Below are 20,827 nucleotides of genomic sequence, written 5' to 3'. Positions count from 1 at the left end.
TACTCCTCACACTGTCATTTAGTGATAGAAATTCTGGGGAAAATCACAGGCTTACGTTGTATGTATGCAATGATGCGAGCGGAGATGTCCTCCATAGAGCCTGAGAAGGTTCCAGGGATTCCAGGAGGCCCAGGTGGACCTGGAGGTCCAGGGATGCCAGCCTGTCTGTTTCTACCTGCATGGAACAAATTAAACATGTTTAACTCTGTTTCGTCTCCTGACAGCCTGTGATCTTGTGATCTTACTTCAGAAAAACACTTACTTAGATAGCTGGCGATGTACTGGTGCATCTCAGTAGAAGAGAAGGAGCCGGGATAGCCTGGAGGGCCAGGAGGACCTGGAGGACCAGGAGGCCCTGAGGTGACTGAGATTGAGCCTGAGGAAAAATGAGATAGTAAAGAGCCTGAAGAGTATAGTTGAACTCAAACTTTAACACCATTCTTGTGATTTTACAAGATAAAAGATGAGAGTCGTAAGGATATTATGATTTTTTTCTACCTCGTGAAGAGCCAGGTAAACCAGGAGCTCCGGTGTCACCTTGGAAATGATTGAAAACAACAAAAGGATTATCGTCAGATGATGCACACAGGCAGATACATCTACTCTACAATACAGAAAATAAAGCACTGATTCCTCTCTGTACAGACATTTTGTTGTTAGCTTTACCTTTAATTCCCTGTGGTCCTGGACGTCCAGGAGGTCCAGGTGGACCCGGTGGTCCTTGGATCGCGGGTCCTCCAGCATAAGTTGACACTGTAAGGAAGAAATATACAATTACAGTATATCTATCACACTATGCGCTTAGCATGCTCCACACACATGCTCAGCCCTCCAAGATTTCACAAGTATGGCTTTCTAATCTGATTATGTATGATTTGTGTTTGGATGTTCGTTCGATGGACAAACGACTGACCTCTCTCTGAGGTTCCTGGTCTTCCTGGGTTACCGGGCAAACCTGGTTCACCTGAGACACAAATGAGATGTCACAGTTCAAGATTTGCTCACAACTATCTGTACTGTTATGTAAAGATAGTTGATTACAATTAGTTGATAGTAAATTACGCCAAGATACACATAATTTAAAGAAAGAGAGATACCTTGGTACCCTCTTGGTCCAGGAGAACCTAAAACAATGACAGAAATTTCATGATAAAGTACAAGTAAACTAACAGAGAGGAAGTTGTATTAAATGAGACATAAGAGGTGACCTGTTTCTCCCTTCTGCCCAGGAGTCCCAGGTGGTCCTGGTGGTCCACGATAATATGTTCCTGTAAGAAGAGCAGTGTTGACATGAATACAGTTGTGTCACCATTTTCCAGTGTGTTCTGTGAAGTGCTCTGCTTCTGCTTGTTGCATCCTGACGGAGCAAAAATTCAGATTTTGGATCATACCAGAGCTGGATGCAAAGCTTGAGTCTCCTTTGTCTCCTTTAGGTCCTGGTCTTCCATAACCTATAAGGCAGACATGAGGATTAATGTTTGATACAAAGGATGGATAAGCTTCTTATAATAGCAACCTCAGAATCACAATTTGAAACTGGATTTGATGAGCTCAAATACTTGGCTGTCTGACCTGGAGGACCTTGAGGACCAGGCGGTCCTGGAGGTCCTTGTCTTGAGTCTCCTAATGAAGAAATTATTCAGATGGTCAGTGACACATTTTAAAGAACGTGTCATTGCAGGAACAGAGATTCTCAGATGGTGTCTGACAAATTCCACAAAATCCTTTAAGATAACGACTTTGATGATTTCAAAACAGAGCACATTGTGTCTTACTTACCTGGACGTCCAGGAGGTCCAGGTGGACCTGGTGGGCCTGGTGGGCCAGATACTACTGAGGTTCCGGCAGCACCAAACTGCCCTAAAGCAGAAACAGACCAACAACAGACCAAATAAAAAAAACATTTCTGGGGTGTCCTGGAGGTAGAGGGCTTTAAGATGCTGACCATGTAGTCAGCCGAGGGCCTTTGTCGCCTGTAATTCACCGTTTCTCACTTCTCTCATTTTCTGTTTGTCTCTATTGTATCTTATCTCATTAAGGTTCAAATGGAAAGTAGAATTTCTGTTTTTATTGGCAATTCTATGTATATCTGCAGCAGATCATGATATATTGTAGACATTTCTCAGTCCTAAATACTGTAGGGTGTCTGGGCTTCATAAAAAGAGGACTCACTCTCAGATCTGGATGAGCTTATAGTTTCAGACGTTCTCACTGATACTCCTGCTTCTCCCTGGTCTCCCTTGTATCCCCTGTCACCTTTAGGACCTGTGAAGACAAACAAAACGCAGCTGTTATGAGACTCTGAAGGCTACATATCCAATGTAAAACACTTTTTTTAAGTCCAGGAGAATGCAATGACCTACCAGGCTGGCCAGGCAGACCAGCAGGACCAATGGGACCTGGGGAGGTACAAAAAAGAAAGATAATAAAGAAATACAAACACTTAAGTTAGCCAATTCAACAGTGATAAGCATTGTTAATTCTGATATGGTGCAATCAGTCATCATGCAGAATGACGTGGACAAGGGCTGGGTTTTTTCTGGGCTGTCAAGCATCAGACCTGATAATCCTGGAGGTCCAGCAGGGCCGGGAGGACCAGAAGGTCCAGGTGGTCCTGGGATACCCACAGAGGTGGAGCCAGCTGGAAAATAACAGTAATGGTCAGATATCTTCAAAACTATAGTCTAATCAATGGCTTGTAAATAATCTCATAATCTAATAATAATAATAATCTGTTGTTCATGCTTTGTTACCTGCATTAATGATTCTTCCTGCTTGACCCATTTCACCTAAAATAAGACAGACACATTTCACACTTCTAATTAATTGCACAGAGCTGCAGGGTTTTAGAAAGTATGACAGTTTTCTGCTGGAGAAGGCCTTTCTGATTTCATTAAACCACTAGAGTTGACAGGAGTTGTACCTTTGGCCCCTGGCTGTCCTGGATTCCCTGGTATTCCTAAAAATAAGATGTGAGAATGTAATGACAGCGTTTAAAGCAAAGAATCTGGAGCAAAATACTCCACAGAGTTCATAATTAAACTACAATGTGTGTTGTGTGTGTGTTGACCCGTACCTGGTGGTCCTTGAAGCCCAGGTGCTCCTAGAGAGAGGGAGGAATTATAAATATATCTCATTATATTGTCCGCTAAAGATAAATATCATGTTTCATAAGAGCGACAGCAAGTTCACTTTACCTTGAAGTCCAGCATCTCCAGGAGGCCCAGCAGGACCCCTGAGTCCAGGGGGTCCAGCAGGCCCTTGGTCACCTGAGGGCCAAATATAAAAATATAATTTAAGATCATAAAGATTTATTTGATTTATTTTAACCTAAAAAGCAAGAGGAATAAAAGCTTCTGCTATTAGCTTGACCCTAATATATTCAACCTCTGATGTAATGTCCTTGTGCATATTAAAATAATATTTAAATAGGTGTATTAGTAATGCTTAGACAGTCATGACTCATTTACCTCTTGAGCCTTTTGCACCATCTTGGCCAGACAGCCCTGATGACATAAAAGGAAAATAAAAAAACACATATTCTGGTAAATATCAATCCATAAGTCACTCTAAAAGCAAAAACATTTGTTGCAATAGTCTGTTTTTCTTTTCAGGGTCTGTTATTCCTTAAATAAACAGTAGAGGGAGCAGACTCCTCGCTGCTGCCTCCTGGTGGATGGAGTGTGTTACTTTGCTTAACTAACTAATTTTAAACAGCTTCTATAACTCATTTTTAAAGGTGTAGAAGTAAAGTTATTTTTAAAAATACATAATATGAATGATTGAGTATTTATTCTACTTTCTTAGATGGATGAAACATTTGGTACGATCACACTCATCACCTTAAAGGATAGGTTCACAATTAATGTATGAACAGGAATGATTATGGCAAGAAAAATTAATTCAATGTTCATTTGGGGACCTGACTATTGTTTTAAGACAGACTTGAAAAATTGTGAACTCATTCTTTAATTCAGTGCAATCCACTGAAAACATAATTAGTGGGAAAGTCTGAGGCTGGGGGTCCGTTGACTCACCCATCGATCCCTTGGATCCTTTCTCTCCAGCTGGCCCAGACAGACCTGGTAAACCAGGTTCACCTGAGGAGTGGGACAACTGGATTAAGAAACTCACATAGACTGCACAGGGTCAATAACATGTCAATTTGACAGCTACAAATATAGTTTTATTTACAAAGCTGTACTGACCTTGCAGACCTCTGAGACCTTTGTCACCAGGTTCACCTAAAATAAACATGAATTAAACAACAGTTAGAAACATTTACTGACCCCACAAGTCTTATTAACGTCTGAGGAACCTACTGTACAACACACCTTTAAGTCCTTGAAATCCAGCAAGCCCTCTGTCGCCTGCAGAGTCAGAGAGTGAGTGTAATTAACATTATTACAGCATATAAAATAATTTTGCTATCTGCACATTTCCATGTAACCTACCTTTAGCTCCAGGAGCCCCTGCCTCTCCACGGAAACCTTGAAGACCTGGTTGACCTGTAAAGAAACAGTTCATGTAAGATGCCAGGGATTAAGACTAGTCACCGCTAACAGTGTTTTCACTTGGTGCTGCTAAATTTGAGATAATATTCACCTCAGCGGGTGTTTCTGTAATGACTGTAATGCTCTGAAAGAATGAGAACAGGAAGAAACTCACCTGGTGGTCCAGAAAGGCCATGAGCTCCAGGTTCACCTAGAGCAAAGATGAATAATTAAAATCAAGGAAAAATGCAGTTTAACAGGAACATTATTATAGTCATGCCCAACACTCATGTGAAACTAACATCTAACATTCACAGTGGAATGTTAGATGAAAAGAACCGACACAGACAATGATGTAAAATTTTACTAATTTTACATCATTTCTTTCTTTGTTAATTTTAATGTGACTATAAGACAGTATATACAGCGGTGGCTCCAAAACTTTGAAGTCTGACAAACCCTCACAGTGCTATCAGATGCACTCCAGTACCCCTTCATCGACCCCGCTCATCATGTTTCAATTTCAGCACCATACCTTTCTATTTTGACTATTTTTGCCAACTAGTTCTCTCACTCTTACAGCTGACTCAGGCTGGTGGGACGTGTGTCCTGTGCATTCAGCCAATCATAGCTGGTAGTTTATTGATTATTGTGACAATAAAGATCTAAAGATCAACCTCACACTAATTTGTTGTCCTATCTGTGTTCATTTTACTCTTAAACACAAATATCTGGATATATATATTAGATATGTATCCACATGTATGGATTCTGTTCTCCAAATCAGTTGAGCTATTCCACAATCTTTAGTTTTAGTTTCCATAGTTTTAGTGATTTGAAATCAATAACGGTAAATAAGGGCAGGACAAAATGATGAGCAGAATCAATCTAAAGTTTAGGACATCAGTTAGAGAGATAAACATGGAATGGTATTGCAGGCGGTGTCCTGTAATTAAAGAGTTTGTCAGAGAACAGATTGATTTTCAAATTGAACATCCCAGTTATGCTCAAAAGTCTATGAATGATTATCGGTTAAAATATTGATTTGAGCCAACTGGTGCAGCAGGAGGTGACTAATGTAAATACCTTTCATTTTTAAATTTTATGTGCATTTTTAGTATTAAGCACTGGGTTTGTGTGCATCTAGAAAGGGGTCTTGCTTGCTAATGTGGCGTTATTAGCAAACTGACTCTATGCTGCCACCTGGTGGAGATTATAGTTCTTACACCATGAGGTAATAAACTGATGCATTTTTGTCAGCAAGTCAAACCAATAGAAATTTGATGAAAAAACTACTTCACAATTAGATATTTTTGTTCAACTTTTTGAAAAAATTGAAAAGTAAGGTTCTCACCTTTTGGTCCAGCCAGGCCGGCAGGTCCCACAGACCCAGGAACCCCTGGATCTCCAGGAGCACCTGCAGAAACCAAAGAAATGAGATTCTGCAGTTACACAACCTTTGTGATCATGTTCAGCTGGGTGTAATTATTATTCACTAGTAAATGCAGAAGTTGTGTGAGCTGTATCTAAGACGTACCTCTGTCACCTTTTGTTCCAAAACCTGGTTCACCTCTGGGGCCAGCAGGGCCTTCACGACCCCGGATACCTGGTGGCCCCTCGAGGCCATGATCACCTGATCAGATATTTTAAAATCAGATACTTGCTTACTCTAAATAAGCCAAACAATGTACTTGTATCATGCATTTTGAACCGAACCGCTCTCTGTACCTTGGCTTCCTTTCTGTCCTTTCTGACCGTCAGCGCCTGGGTGGCCCATTGCACCAGGAGGACCTGAGGTCAAAGGTCATGGTAAGTAAAATGACATCATGATCCTGCACATTATTCCTGAAAAAAGATGAAATACTGGTAATGACTCAAGGAAAATGTTAGGCATCATTCCTCACCTGGCATTCCAGGGAAACCAGTATCTCCTGTGACAAGAAAAACATACATCTGATTATGACGACAGTAGATCAGAAACAAATAAAAATTCAACAGAACAGCAGAATTAAAACTGAATAAATCTGAAAAAGATTTATAGCAGTTGATGGTTTTGCTGCCCGACCTTTAGATCCAGTGTCCCCTAAAAGAAGAAGCAGAATAAACATAAATTAACATAAAATAAACACAGCTCCTGGTAATTAGTTAAAAAAGGGTAAAAGTTTAGATTTTATGAGTATAATAATATTTGAATTTCACCTTTAGGTCCAGGCAGCCCTCTCTCTCCCTGCACTGAGGATACTAGAAAAGCTAAAAGACAAAACAACCATTCAATGAACATGATTGATTGTATGTGTGTGTGTGTGTGTGTGTGTATCGGTGTAAGTGTATGCATATTCATGTAGTCAGTATAAATGTGCAGTACCTCTGAATGCCTGTGAATGCATTTCCGATCTTAGCATGTGCTGGACGGTCACCTGGAGAGCAGCAACATCGATGTGTCCTCCGCTTACACCTGTCCCGAGGCCAGTGAAGACGGCGCCACCAGTGCTAGTGCCATGACCGAAGCCGGTGCCACTAGTGCCAGTGCCACCACCGAAGCTGGTGCCACTACTGCCAGTGCTACCACTGAAGCTAGTACCACTGGTGCTGGTACCACCACTGACGCTGGTGCCGGCACCTCCAGCACTAACTCCAATGGTCCCACTGGCACCACTGGCACCACCGGCACCACCTGCACCACCGGCAGCACCAGCAGCACCAAAGCCAGCAGTGCCGATGTCATTGCCACTTGTACCAGTGGAGCCACCAGCACCAGCCACTCCGATTCGTGTTCCAGTACCGGAGCCCGAACCTCCTCCAGCAGCGAGGTGTATGTCAGTGTGGGAGCCACCCGCACCAGCTGCACCACCCGCATAGGCGTTGATGTCATTGGAAGAACCTGACAGACGACTGGTATGAGCAGCAGCAGCCGAGGCTTCAGCCTCCAGAGTAGCCACTCGATTCTTCAGCTTTCTCACGTCCTCGGCTGAGAAAGGGGCATCAACATTTGTTAGGATTCACACACAAAGAGCTCACATTCAGGCAGAGTTAAGAAATGATTCTCAGTCTGTTGTTTAACATCCAAATATAGTGTTTCCCACAGGTCAAAAACTTATCAGTAGTAGCTGCCTCCTGGGTTTGGGTACTCCAACAAGCCATCATTTTATAGTTGGTTGCAAAACAGCATTGCATCCACAAACTAAACTCTGATTAGGGAAGTCACTTTTCCAACCTGACTGCACATGAATGCACCGTTTTGACAGACTTTTCTATCAACTAAATTTCCAAAAAGACTTTCGAAAGAAAGGAATAATACACAAAAATACACATTATGGATGGGGTGGGGGGTAACATATTTGGGTAAGCCACCAAAATAACTGATAAATATTATACTAAATAATTGATTATTTAAGAATTTAAAGAAGAATTACTTTAAAAATTAATGAACCGTAAAGATAACACATAGCAAAATATTGTAGTTGTTAAAAAAAAATCAAGTTGTTAAATTACATCCAGACAACTTTGGAAAAAGAAGATGTTTGAGTCCAAAACATAATATTCAAATTATAAATACAATACATATTTACAGATTAGATACAGATGTGATCACAGATCCAAACCAGAAACCTGTACTCTTGCTGAATAATGTGCTGGTTGGTGTTAATTTCAGTGCGTAAAAGAAGCGTAAACTTCAAAACAAAGTATTTTGACTAATTGTTTATTCAAATCATTTTGATTGATTTGTCCTGATTTAAACTCTTTGAACTACAGTCATCTGTTCGCCTGTTCTGCCTTTTCCCACAATATTCTGCCAAAACCTCATTAACTAAAGCCAAAAAGCCCAAATAACACAACCAATATGATCTGTCAGATCACTAAAGAAACCATGTTATTGAAAAAATGAGAGAAAACAACTTTGGTACGGTGCCACATGTTCACACACCTGTTACTACTTCATATTCAGCTTAAAGTATTTATCTGTTTGTCAGTCAATGAGAAAAACTAAAGATATAAAGACTTTTTTGAAACTACATACACACACTGTAGTGTAGTCACACTAAACATTGTGTACTTTCTGATTACACTTAGGTTGTATTTAAAATAATTGAAAAAAGAACCTGAAGACAGTAAATATATGTTCTCCACTGGATTCACAGTTTATGATAATTTTGCTAATTGTGTGAATCAATCAGTAATTTCTTATGTGTCTTATTAAATGTGCTCAGCAGGTTTTGATGTGTGCATACTTTATGTAAAAATAAACCTCAAATCGAAGAGAATGCAAATGTTATTCCAGGTTTGTACACATTGAATCAGGATGAATCCACATCAACGGCACTCCTGCTGCAGGGGAACAAACTGGAGTCTGTGATGTCATCAAGCAGCAATTTCTGGAGCTGCTCCACTGACAATGAATGTCAGGCCGACTTTATGGCAGCGGGACAGAGCCCAGGGATCAAATTTCCAGGGAGAGGAGTACATTTACGGTCTACCAGCTCTTTGCAGCACTGTGAAATAATGCTCACATGCCTGTAAAAGCTAAAACACACATTTCATTGCCTCAAAAACAGTCACTCCCAAGCACTTCATTACAGAGCAACACCAGAGAGTATCGCATGACTCCCAAGGTTTTTATCATCATCCCTAAATTCAAATTTCAGGATGTTTCATAATTGATCCTCACCCAAGGCAATGAGCCCAAAGAGGAGTCCAAGCAGGAGCAAGGAGAGGAGGAGGAGACCCAGCAGCCATTTCCACCAGGAGCAACACGCGTCGGAGCAGCAGCACAGTCCTCCGCCTCCGAAGATGCCGCTGTCCCTGTGAATCTCTGAAGACGGAAGAAAAAGACATGTTCTCACTTTCAAAAACTAAAATATTCACCATCCTGAAAATATCAACACACATGCAATCAAACGTACCTGCATAGGTGGCTTTGTCTTTCATTACAACTCCAGATGATCCATCTAGTGAATTAATTAATAATGGTTACTGATTTTGTCGATTAATGTCATTTTTTTTATTACTAAAGATGTTTTAAATGAGAACTCACAGTAAGAGTTGCCTGTCTCTGTCTTCAGTGGAGCTGTCTCACTGTAGCTTGAAATAAGCTTCTCTTTCTTTATGGAGTCTCCTGAAATCGACCCTGTAAAAAAAAAAAACAACATTCATTAGAAATCATTAGTACAAGTTGAATTGTCTTTAGGTTGTTTCAGCTGTTTTGTTGCAAAACAGAAGTGTTTGATTTGTGTTGTGATGGTTTAAGAGAACTGAGCAGATCCAGGAAGCTTAAATGATTCCTTTAACAGCCTCCAAGTGAGCAGTATCAGGGTTGCTTAATGTGTTATTAATGAAAATAGAATAGTTGTATTCTGTTTAAATATGTTTTACAACTTACTGTGATCATGGGAATTTGGGGATCTAAGATTGGGTCCAAAAAATGTTCAGAAATTCGATTAAGGTGAAAGAAAATTAAGTGTTTTAGCAGCTGACTGACCTCCTCCTAAATGAACGCTGCTGCCGCTGGTGAACTGCTTGCCGCTGTCTTTGGCCAAAATGAGTATTTCTGCGTCTCTCTTGACTGGAACGTTCTCCTTTTCAGAGATCAGGAACTTATAATCTTTCTTATATGCATCTTCAGTTTGGGATCTAGTGGCTGAGAACAAAAACAACAAAAACAGGTTGTTACTGCAGGAATCGTTTAACAGAAAGTGACTCACTTTCAAAATTTGAGAATTGCTTGAAGTGTGAAAACATTTTTTCAGCTAACAGGACAACTTTGTGCTCACTTGTAGAGACTCCAGTGCTGACGACACCACCACCATTTGACACGTTCTTCTGAACACCATAACCTGCAGAGACAAACACACGAGCATGGAGATACTGACATAATAAAGGCACTATATTTGATATTTATTGACTGCAGAATATTAATAGTGTCAAGATACTGTGGAAATTTTTAGGAGATGTGCCACCGTACCTCCGAGATTAGCATTTACGTTTGCTCCACTGGTGGTGAGAACACTGCCAGAAGTGGGCGCCAGATTATTCTGAAAGCCGTAAACTGCGAACAGAGATGTAGAATTAAACACTAGAGCTGCAAATAATGAATATTTTCATCAATCTGATAATTTTTCTTTGATGGACTAGATTTGATTTTTTTTAAAAGACACACATTAAACACAAACAAATATTCACAGAATGAGACAAAAATGAAGAAAATCAACAAAAGCAGACGTGGAAGGACAAACAAAATGAAAAGAAATAAAGCAAACTGTAAATAACACAAGGTGTTAAGCATAAAACTGAACCCAGAATATAAAAACTAAGGTGAATATAAGTTATTTCCAAATGAACTTTTCGGTCCATAAAATATTGAAACATGTCCATCACAGTTTCTGAGGTGATATCTTCAAATTGCCTGTTTGCCAAATTGCCAAAGATATTTAATTTAATGTAAAATAATAATAAAAAAGAGAAAAGCATCAAATATTCACATCTGAGAAGCCTGAACCAGCAAAAGTTTTACATTTTTGCTTGATAAATTACTTCAATGATAATAATTAAGTGAAAGTAGTGTAGATTAACTGACTGTCTGATTGTTTTAGTGCTAATAAAGACAAAACCTCCACTAAACGTTCCTCACTAACTTTCTAATAAAATTACATTTCACCTGCAGGTAACAGGTGATACTTGGGAGACGTTTGGTCTCACCTGACAGGGACGAGGGTGAGGTGGGGTTGAGGGGTGAGGATCCTCCTGCCATGTTGTTGGTGCCGCCCTGGTACGTGTAGCTGCTGGTGTTGCCAGTGACCACCGTGGCGGAGGAGGAGGGCAGGGTGGAGGCAGACCAAGAGAAGGACGGAAGCAGAGCATCCAGTGTGGAAGTATCATACTGGCCGGTTCTGACCCCGGCACTGTACTGCTCTGATCTCAGACTAGTATCATACTGGCCGGATCTGACCCCGGCACTGTACTGCTCTGATCTCAGACTAGTATCATACTGGCCGGATCTCACCCCAGCACTGTACTGCTCTGATTTCAGACCAGTATCATACTGGCCGGATCTCACCCCAGCACTGTACTGCTCTGATTTCAGACCAGTATCATACTGGCTGGATTTTACACCAGTATCGTACTGTCCTGAGCACAGACCAATATCATACTGGCTTGATTTTACACCAGTATCATACTGTCCTGATTTCAGACTAACGTCATACTGGCCTGATCTGACACAAGTCTCACACTGTCCTGGTTTCAGACTATCATACTGGCCTGATCTGACACCAGTACCATATTGCCCCGATTTCAGGCTGACATCATATTGGCCTGTTTTCACACCAGTATCAAACTGCCCAGATGTCAGACCGTTATCATACAGGCCAGATGTATCAATGGTGTTGAACCCGCCTGATGTCACACCAGAGCCAAACGAGGTTGAAACTGCGGGAGAGAAAAACAAAACAAAAACAGAAAGGCAACAATCAAGAAGATATAAAGTTTATCTCACTTAAACTTAACCGCCTCTCATGTTTGCTCATTTCAGTTGAGTCAAAGTTTTTATAAAAGATAAATCTCCTGGTGAGTTTTCAAAGAGGTCCTTTAACAACACTTCCTGCAGTTTTGAAAGTATTTTCACAATCTTCAAAGACTCCTCCGTCCATCTGGATCAAGAAATATTCTGTCCACTCTGTCCATGATGCAAAAAATGTTTGACATGTTTCCACAGCTGTGTCTTTATTTAAGTAAGACGGCAGCCAGAAGTGCCATTAAACATAACAACATGAAAAAAATGATATATTTATGTTATTTTTTCATACATTTTCATAACTTATATTGTATTTTTCTTTTGTTGTACAAAACAAAACAAGCACAGAGTTACTGTATGTCACTTCTGCTTACCATCTTTTGGATTAAGAAATCAGTTGCGACTAAGAAAACAGGTTTTAATTCTTTTATATTGTACAGTGGACAGAAGGTTTTTTTTATCCAAATGAAGAAAAGTCTTTCAGGATTCTGAAAATATCTTAAAAACTGCGGTGAGCGTTGTTTAACGTGTGAGTTCACCAGGGATTATCTTTCAGAAGAACAGGTGCTGAGCTGTGTGACTAATACGTAACAGTAATACATGAGGCCACACTGAACCATATATCTTTGAGAGGGAGACAAAGTGTCTGTGCATGTGTGTGACTCTGGCGAGGGTGTATACCCGACTGAGAGGCCACAGAGATGGTCTTGGTTTCCACGCTGGCTTTCTTGGGAACAGGCAGGGTCCCGGAAGAGCGAGTGGGGCTGACACTGCTGGAGCGACCCTTCAGTAGCTTCTTCACATCATCCAACTCTGTCCCTGTAAAAACCAAACTCACCCTGTTAACCCTTAACACTGATTACCAGAATACTTAACATGCCCTACAATACCTCACCCTGAAAACTTTGTTTCAGTGTACACTTACTCCAGTACTGCACTTATGTAAACCTTTGAGGTACCTCTAATGTCATGCTACTTTATTTCTTCTACTCAGCTAAATTTCAGTGAGAAATATTGAACAATTACTTTTTTTTGACAGCTATTGTCACTAGTTCCTCTGCAGATTTAGAGTTAACAGACACAATATGATACATTAATACAGATCAAACATGATAAGTACTTAATTTGCTCAATTTTGTCCAACTGCAACATTCAAATACTGATCATGCATAATTGATAGTAATCCAACAATTTATACAGTACAACAATAAAATATGTTGACAGAGGCCACTGTTCATAATTCATTGTTCATAATTTGATTATAGTACTTCTGTTATTTTACTGAAGTAAAATTTATTCTGAATGCAGGACTTTTACTTGTAATAAAGTAATTTTACATGTGGTTTAATAGGTATTGAATTGTATTACTTAAGTAAAAGTAGCAACAGACTATTATATAAATACTCCTTTACAAATAAAAGTCCTGCACTCATAATTTTACTTAAGTAGAGGTACAAAAATAAATAAAGTATCTTCTTTCATCCAAAAAAACCCAAAAAACGTTACTGGTGCATCAAATCACAGACCAGCCATCTCAGTAACAGCTTCTTTCCACAGGAAGTCAGGTTGCTGACGCACCCACATGCACTTTGTTGTTATCATGGACTGTATATTGTGAATATAATGTATGTATATGAATGCACTGTGTACATAGTCTATGTAGGTCTGTAGTGTATTTTTACTGTTCTGGGATTATGTGTCCTTTGTGTTAAGGCAGAGAGTCAGAGCACAAGTATTTCATTGTATTTTTAACACACATGACAGTAAAGATGGGCTCGAACTTGAACTTGAACTTGAAGTAAAAATACTCATTATGTTATTGTGTAAGCAGTGTTCTAATGTTGTAGCTGTAAGAGGTGGAGCTCATGTTAACTGTTTTATACACTGCTGGGTAATTTGATCTGTAATAACAATGAGCCAATTAAATGTTCTGTATGTGAAATCTTAATCTTCTTAAGTACGTAATAATTATAATCTGTTGAATAGATGCAGTGGAGTGAGAATATTTGTCTCTGAAATGTAGTGAAGCAGAAGTATAAAGTAGCATAAAATGGAAATACTCAAGAAAAGTAAAAGTACTTTACTTGAGTAACTGTACTACATTCCACCTCTGATTTTTAAACTGTTAGGGCTGCTATTTTTTCTTCTTTCACTGCTGGTGAAAAAGCAGAAAAAGCCACAGAGCAATCTGACACCCGGCTGAGGTGGGGTTAAGGTGGCACAGAATGACTAACAGTTCAAAAATGTGGATAAAATCAGGGCAGTTATTCGCTTTAATCAGCAGGGGGAGTAATCAGTCTCTACAAAGCTTTGACTCTCCACTGTTGTTATGTTCCTAATGGGAGGCACACAGTGCAAGCAGTGAGTCATGTGTGCCATTGTTGCCACCACAAATCTGCACATTAACTTCTTCCCCACATGAGCAGAAGGCAAATAAACCTGCTTTGTTTAAATCTCGCCCTTTTTCTTTTCTGCTGATGTATATCTTTTGTCTAGGGAACTGCACACGTGTTACTAATTTAAATTTCACGTGCTTAAGTGTGCATGTGAGAAGTGGAAGAGAAGGGAAAGTAAGTGATATACTGGATGGTGAGGTTTTGAAGCATTTGAACAGCAGCATAATTCAAAAAACACGCTGCTCTAAAGTGACCCGATGAACACACGCAAATGAAGACGCTTTGTTGCTTCTATGAGGAATTGCATAACCGGCAGCATATGGATCCATGTGTCTCAAGTGGTCTTACATCTGGAGGCTGAGGGGGAGGCACTTTGTAATCTGGCTCTGATCTCACTCTCTGGAAAAAAAAAAAAAAAAAAATCACAACACACAATGGACAACCGAAATCGAAATCCTGATATAATAAAACGTAAGTCAGTACAATAGATAGTCAAACAGGACAGAAATAAAGACAGGAAGAATGAATACCTCTGCTTTCGCTCCTCCCTCGTGTGGTGCTGGAGCCTGAAAAGAAAACAGACAGAAAATGAAAAAGAAACCAAAAACATAAATACACATAAACACATAACAAGGATGAAGCTGGAGGTATTTCGCTCTCACTTACAGTAGTTTCCATAATCTTTGCGTGTGAATTCTGGAGAGGAATTTGCACTGGAACTTCCTAAAAAGAAACCAAACAATAGCTTAAAAGCAATATAAACAGCACCCTTGACAGTGCCCAACGGTTTCCTCTATTTAAGCTTTTGTGATGCCAAGCTCACCATCGTAACCTCCCGAGCGGCTGGATACGGTCTTCCTCTCCCGGAAAGCTGGCGACAGGCCCCCACGTGATGAGCCAGCAGTCTGCGTTCTCCTGGCACCACCAGACGAGCTGGACCTGACCTTTGACACCGAGCTGACGAGATAACTGCCACCGCTGGTGCCGCCTCCGCCTCCGCCTCCGCCGCTTCCGCTTCCGTAACCTTCCCCGTCTACATAGCTCCCCCCTCCATCACCTCCTCCTGAGGAGTCTCCTCCGAGGTAAACTCCTGAGGAGGAGCTGTAGCTACTGGTATTCACACCTACAGAGGCTGGAGGGATGCGTACAAGTTATTTTGGATTTCCTGTAACTCTATCATCTCTGCAGAGTAAACAGGAAAATATCTGAGTCACACTAAGGAGGTTCTTAAAAACTGCAAGTGAAGGGAAACGTTAACGATACACAAACTCAGAAATTACAATGTGTACTAGTTTAATTCTAGCAGGAGTTAAAAATATGACATTCAGCATTTCACAACGTTTCTGAAGACAACCACTTCCCAATTCTTTGACCATGAGTGGAAATTTGCTCTCACATGAAGAGAAATAAGTTCCACTGTTCAGGGTTAAGACATTCTTCTCCAAGCTCAGCCCTCCAGCACCGCTGGACATATTCCTGTGATTTGATCCGCTGGTTCCCTCTAGCAACGAGAAGACACAAAGCAAAACAAGGAGAAGCTGTTACTCATCGGGTGCTTCCCTCAGACCTGCTCGGCTATAATTATTGTATTATGCTTTAGTTTACTGCCAATTATCAAAGCAGGGATGATGAGGAAAAAAGAGACACTCACTTGGTGGCAGAGAAGTCAATCTGGTCGTGGAAGTTACAGTTTCTGTCACAACTGATAGCAAACAGAAAGAAAGAAAATGAATACAGTGTGTGCGCTGTGCAGTATACTTCATGTTCATTCATGTATACATGATCTATAGATAAACCTGTATAATCCTGAATTTAAACTATGTTAATCCCAGTTGGCAGGTGTTGACTGGAGTGTTGAATGACTGATTATGAGCTTTGACGCTTCCAGAGTTGAATTAATGTGACTTTGATTGATTTACAAGTGTTGGCAGAGTTAGTGTAGCGCAACTGTGCTGCTGTAGTACAATGTGGTACCACTAATAAGGAATTGTTTATAAAGGGTTTATGAGCAGTAATGAACTATGTTTACGTTTCTAAGTTGAGAAGAATCCCTCTGCATAGTGTTTATCTTCCTCCAGCAGGACATTTGCTTTCTGTTTACATTGTAAGAGACTCATCACCTTGTATTAAATACTTTACTAATGACTTTATTTCTTAACCATTAAAGGCCCTGAGAGTTTACTTCCTCAACCATCTTCTCACTATGAATGACCGAGTGCTACATGAACATGCCACTGTCTGCCAAAGTTCGAACCATTTTGGTTATTGGGCTTTCTGAAATGTCTGTGTTCGTAGTTTTTTCACTGTTTTAAAGCGGCGGGGCTCAGCTGGAACAATGTGATGTCATATACTTCTACCCACCAATCAGGATTCAGCGACATGTGACTCAGAATCTGGGGACTGATCAAACCACACCCTGATGAAACAGATTAACTGAGGTTTTGAGTGTTAACGTTTTAAAAAATAATAACTTAAAGTTTTCCATAAGTTTAAATTTGATTGTCGCTTATTTAATCATGACTATTTATTGTTATAGAAAGATACTTAGGATTTCAATCCAAGTTTTCAGGAGCTTTTAATAAAGTCATTAGTTACAGCATATAAACGCTCTATAAAGGGTGTCTTTTTATTATATTATTGTTATAATTGATACTGAAATTTCTAAATGTTGAGTCTATTCAAGTGTATATTTAGTTTAATGTGTCAAATGTGGACGTTATTCATACATGAAACACTGAAAATGATATTTTGCAGGTAAGATTAAAAACTGGGTTTGCAAAAAAAAAATGTCAGTGGTGTATTTATGTACAATGATGAGGTACCTGTTTGTTAATAATAATAGTAATGATAATACATTTTATTTATAAGCGCCTTTAAAGTCACCCAAGGACACTACTACAGATCCTAATACGACAGTCAATACATAATAAAAGATGTTGTCCATTTTATGCTGCTGTATACTTCTACTTCACTACATTTCAGAGGGGAATACTGTACTTTTTACTCCACTGCATTTATCTGACAGATATCATTACTAGTTACTTTGATTTGATTAACTACCCAATAGTATATAAATTAGTTAAAATTATCTCCACCTCAACAAGCTTAAACTTCTCCCACCACTGATGAATATCAACTAAATTATCAAAACAAACAAGTTTATCTGAGAAGTGAGTCTTTTCCGGAGGTGTCACGGTTTACAATTTTATTTTGACAAAATCTTCTAAGCCCAAGTTCCACGTACTGGGAAATTTCCACATAACAATTATAATCCACCTTCATGACAAATGAGCCGACGACGGCCACAAGATGTGTCTGAAACTTTGGCAGACGTTCCCCAGTAAACAGAGCTTGTGTTAAGATTCCTTTCTGCCCAACTGCATTTTCCAAGGTCAATAATATAATATAATATAATATAATATAATAATATAATATAATAATAATAATAACTATTTCACAGTTGACTCTTGACGATTATGCTGCGAAGTCAAGAGACAAAACAGCAGTAGTTATGATTCAAAAGCTCTTTAGATAATAATGAATGTAGACCATTGAAAACTTATGAAGTTAAAGTTTGTGCAGGTCCTTTATAATTAACTTGGTGCTGATGATTAATATTAATGACAATCTTCTTCCACTAGGAGGCTTTTTGCTCTCCAGCTGCAGCCTCTTGAGTCTCTTTTATTGTATTCAGTTATAGATAATATATAACTGAATACAGTTGCTGCTCCTCATCCACCTCCTCCTCTTCTGTCCTTTTAGGGACTTCTGTCTGTTTCAAGGTCAACGCTGAACACTACAGTTGATCGTGCTTTTGCTGTTGTCACTCTGACTTTGAACAGCTTCCAACAAAGTCTTGGAGAAGCCAAGTCAGTGCACATTTGTAAAAATCATCTTCTAACTGACTTATGTTGGCTTTTTTATGATCCTCCATCTTTGTTTCATTATCTTGTGTCATTTTTCCTCTTTCTCTTCTCCCTTTTGTAAAGGAAATTGTAACTACCAGTTTGAGCAGCGCTACTGTAAGTTTACCAACTTAACTCACTTACTTTTAAAAGTGACACATAAAACTAGAGAAGAACGACAGGATTGCTGATTATATGTTTCTCTCGGTCAGCGTCAAGCTTATAATCAGACGTCCCCTGACCTCTCCATCCTCGCCCGTGTCATAAGTCGTTAGTACGAGTTGAGCTGTACTTTTAGATCCAGTTATGACTACTGGAGCAAAAACCAGACACCTCGAGCCCTGAGAATGAGGAATAGAAATGAAAACCAAGACTAGTGAAGTCATGCCGTGTTGTTAGTAACAGAAAGCCCCCAGTAAAGAGAAACAAAAGAAACACCCAAGCAACACCCAAGAAAAGGTTGCAGTGGTATCTAAAAATAAGTGTTTTGGGCTTTTGGGTCTAGACTAACACTATCTATCATTAAGCTCTCAGATGAAAAATCACACTTTCATATCATTTCTTGGCGCATCAAGGTCTGTGGTTTATCCTGAGGCGTTGTATTTGGAAAAATGTGTTGCTGTTGAACTTTTGAAATGTAATTTTTTGATGCTTTGAGCAAATGCAATTAACCTCTGTTGTCTGCATACATCTACGCGTGTAAAAAAAAAAAAAGTGGAGATTTTTGTGATGTGTCTGCCTTTATCTACGATCTACGTTTCAAATCTACAGAAATGAATTCAGAAATCTCACCATTTTCTTCTGACAAGCCTCCTGAGAAGTCCATCTGTCTTGTTAACTCCTCCATCCCATCTTATCTGGTGAGATGAGGATAAAATGTTGACCACTGTCATGCATATACTGCGCCAACTGTTGTTAAACGTTTGCTACTGTGGTTAAATGGCATTCTAGCAACAACAACAACAAAAAAAAATTGATGGGAAAAGGGCAAAAATGTCACAAGCATTATTCGGGTCAAAGAACAGAGGGCTTACATCTGAGCTAAGTTTACGACATTATTTAGAAATTTCATGCCACTGAAGACTCATCAAATCAGCCTCATGACCACATTTTTAAAAAAAACCTCTATTTGATAAACAGGATTAGGGCAGTTTCCCCTTGAATAACCTGCTTTTAATGACCTCAAAAGCAGAGATGTCCCCAGTGAGTCCAGGTAAATGAACAAAACATTCACCTCTCAGGTCACCTAAAACTTTCCAGGCACGTTTAAATGTCATGTGAATAGCTGATACCACATGAAAAGGCCCCAGAAGTTATAAAGCATCACGATCAAACTACTTATAGACTTCAATAGACTTTGAATTCACTTTGTGTCTTTGAAGAGCAAAACTAACAAAAGAATATGAGAAGCCAGATTCCTGTACAGCTCTGAAAGACCATCCTCTCACCACACCCTAAGAGCCGAGGACATTTAACCACATGTGCTTCATTTGCAGCATACTTATATAGGAACAAAAATGCAGAAATAAACCCAAAGATGGCTTTTTTCCCCCTTTTTTCCCCTCTTTCCTCAAAGCTTGAGCTGCTTAAAGCATAATTTATAGCCTGCTCAATGCAATTAATGTTTTCAGGAGAGAACTTTTCACTTTTATTATAAATTCAGCACTTATTTTCTTTCATGTGTGTACAAAGCTCACCATTATAGCCTGTAACTGATCTGAACAGAGAATATAAAGGCCTGATGTCAGGTCAGGGTCTGTAGTATATTTAGAGGGATGCAAATAGCACAGCAAAGAGAGCATGTAAAACTATCCTGAGCTCAACAGACTAATTTTATAAATACCACAGGAAGAAAAGTGATCCCCAAAAAAACCCCCTACTGAGCTGTAAAGACAAGAGGTTCTTCAAGAAGAACTTATAGGAATAAAGTGTATAGAGGATTTTGCGCAAATCCATCCAACAAAGCCAACAAATGTGTCTGACAGCCCATCACCAAACTCCCAGAGCGCAGTTATTAGTGCAGAGATGCAACAGCCAGGTGGGGCGAAACATCCTCAACATCCAGCATAAACAAGAGTCTCCAGGTTATTCCAGTGTACTCTTGTCATAAATCCATACCTTCAGCAAAGACGAACAACAATCAATCAAAATCCCGACTCCTCTCAAGATGGACAGTGTGTGCGATCGCGTCCACGCAGAGAGGATAATGCGTTTGTGTATGAAGTTGACGCACCGTGGTGGGATGTTCTTAAAGTCTTCGGTTCTTTTGTGCCTTTTCGCACAACTTTCCCAAGCAAGTCAAAACAGAGATTTGGGCACGCGTCCCAACCGCGCCCATGAACGCTGGAGCTTGGCAGGCAGGTGTAGTAGACGGCACGAAAAGCTGAAGTTAAAAAATACGGAGCCTGAGGGAACCAATTAAGCTTCGGTCTCACCCCTGCAGAGACAGATAGTCTGACTGTGAAAAGCAAAAAAAGGAAAGTGATGAACTCCTCCTGCTGCTTTAGTCACCACTTATCGACACCG

The 20,827-nt window shown here is 39.8% G+C and overlaps 1 protein-coding gene across 3 annotated transcripts in view; it reads right to left on the bottom strand.

The window, feature by feature from the left end:
- col17a1b (collagen, type XVII, alpha 1b) overlaps positions 1-20,827 on the bottom strand; it is a 25,660-nt gene extending 4,833 nt beyond the window's left edge. Inside the window, exons 1-46 of one of the 3 annotated variants that reach the window (XM_067610305.1) lie at positions 20,420-20,827; positions 19,094-19,158; positions 16,048-16,098; positions 15,793-15,897; positions 15,220-15,528; positions 15,063-15,119; positions 14,927-14,962; positions 14,745-14,795; positions 12,682-12,819; positions 11,187-11,915; positions 10,453-10,536; positions 10,262-10,324; positions 9,970-10,128; positions 9,526-9,618; positions 9,395-9,439; positions 9,160-9,303; positions 6,859-7,461; positions 6,693-6,743; positions 6,559-6,576; positions 6,398-6,424; positions 6,222-6,284; positions 6,031-6,126; positions 5,848-5,910; positions 4,669-4,704; positions 4,455-4,508; positions 4,335-4,370; positions 4,209-4,244; positions 4,038-4,100; positions 3,471-3,506; positions 3,198-3,269; positions 3,077-3,103; positions 2,924-2,959; positions 2,754-2,789; positions 2,561-2,641; positions 2,364-2,399; positions 2,173-2,265; positions 1,780-1,860; positions 1,573-1,623; positions 1,392-1,451; positions 1,209-1,268; positions 1,098-1,124; positions 914-964; positions 667-753; positions 499-537; positions 263-376; positions 56-175 (exon numbers count right to left, since the gene is read on the bottom strand). In XM_067610305.1, the coding sequence (XP_067466406.1) occupies positions 56-175; positions 263-376; positions 499-537; positions 667-753; positions 914-964; positions 1,098-1,124; positions 1,209-1,268; positions 1,392-1,451; positions 1,573-1,623; positions 1,780-1,860; positions 2,173-2,265; positions 2,364-2,399; positions 2,561-2,641; positions 2,754-2,789; positions 2,924-2,959; positions 3,077-3,103; positions 3,198-3,269; positions 3,471-3,506; positions 4,038-4,100; positions 4,209-4,244; positions 4,335-4,370; positions 4,455-4,508; positions 4,669-4,704; positions 5,848-5,910; positions 6,031-6,126; positions 6,222-6,284; positions 6,398-6,424; positions 6,559-6,576; positions 6,693-6,743; positions 6,859-7,461; positions 9,160-9,303; positions 9,395-9,439; positions 9,526-9,618; positions 9,970-10,128; positions 10,262-10,324; positions 10,453-10,536; positions 11,187-11,915; positions 12,682-12,819; positions 14,745-14,795; positions 14,927-14,962; positions 15,063-15,119; positions 15,220-15,528; positions 15,793-15,897; positions 16,048-16,098; positions 19,094-19,148 (4,372 nt within the window). In that variant the 5' untranslated portion in view covers positions 19,149-19,158; positions 20,420-20,827. The remainder of the gene's footprint in view (positions 1-55; positions 176-262; positions 377-498; positions 538-666; positions 754-913; positions 965-1,097; positions 1,125-1,208; positions 1,269-1,391; positions 1,452-1,572; positions 1,624-1,779; positions 1,861-2,172; positions 2,266-2,363; positions 2,400-2,560; positions 2,642-2,753; positions 2,790-2,923; positions 2,960-3,076; positions 3,104-3,197; positions 3,270-3,470; positions 3,507-4,037; positions 4,101-4,208; positions 4,245-4,334; positions 4,371-4,454; positions 4,509-4,668; positions 4,705-5,847; positions 5,911-6,030; positions 6,127-6,221; positions 6,285-6,397; positions 6,425-6,558; positions 6,577-6,692; positions 6,744-6,858; positions 7,462-9,159; positions 9,304-9,394; positions 9,440-9,525; positions 9,619-9,969; positions 10,129-10,261; positions 10,325-10,452; positions 10,537-11,186; positions 11,916-12,681; positions 12,820-14,744; positions 14,796-14,926; positions 14,963-15,062; positions 15,120-15,219; positions 15,529-15,792; positions 15,898-16,047; positions 16,099-19,093; positions 19,159-20,419) is intronic. The other 2 variants (XM_067610306.1, XM_067610307.1) reach the window with 2 other exon arrangements.

This window comes from Thunnus thynnus, chromosome 14, assembly GCF_963924715.1.
Source record: "Thunnus thynnus chromosome 14, fThuThy2.1, whole genome shotgun sequence".
Classification (NCBI taxonomy): Eukaryota; Metazoa; Chordata; class Actinopteri; order Scombriformes; family Scombridae; genus Thunnus; species Thunnus thynnus.
This window is presented reverse-complemented; position numbering and strand designations above follow the sequence as displayed.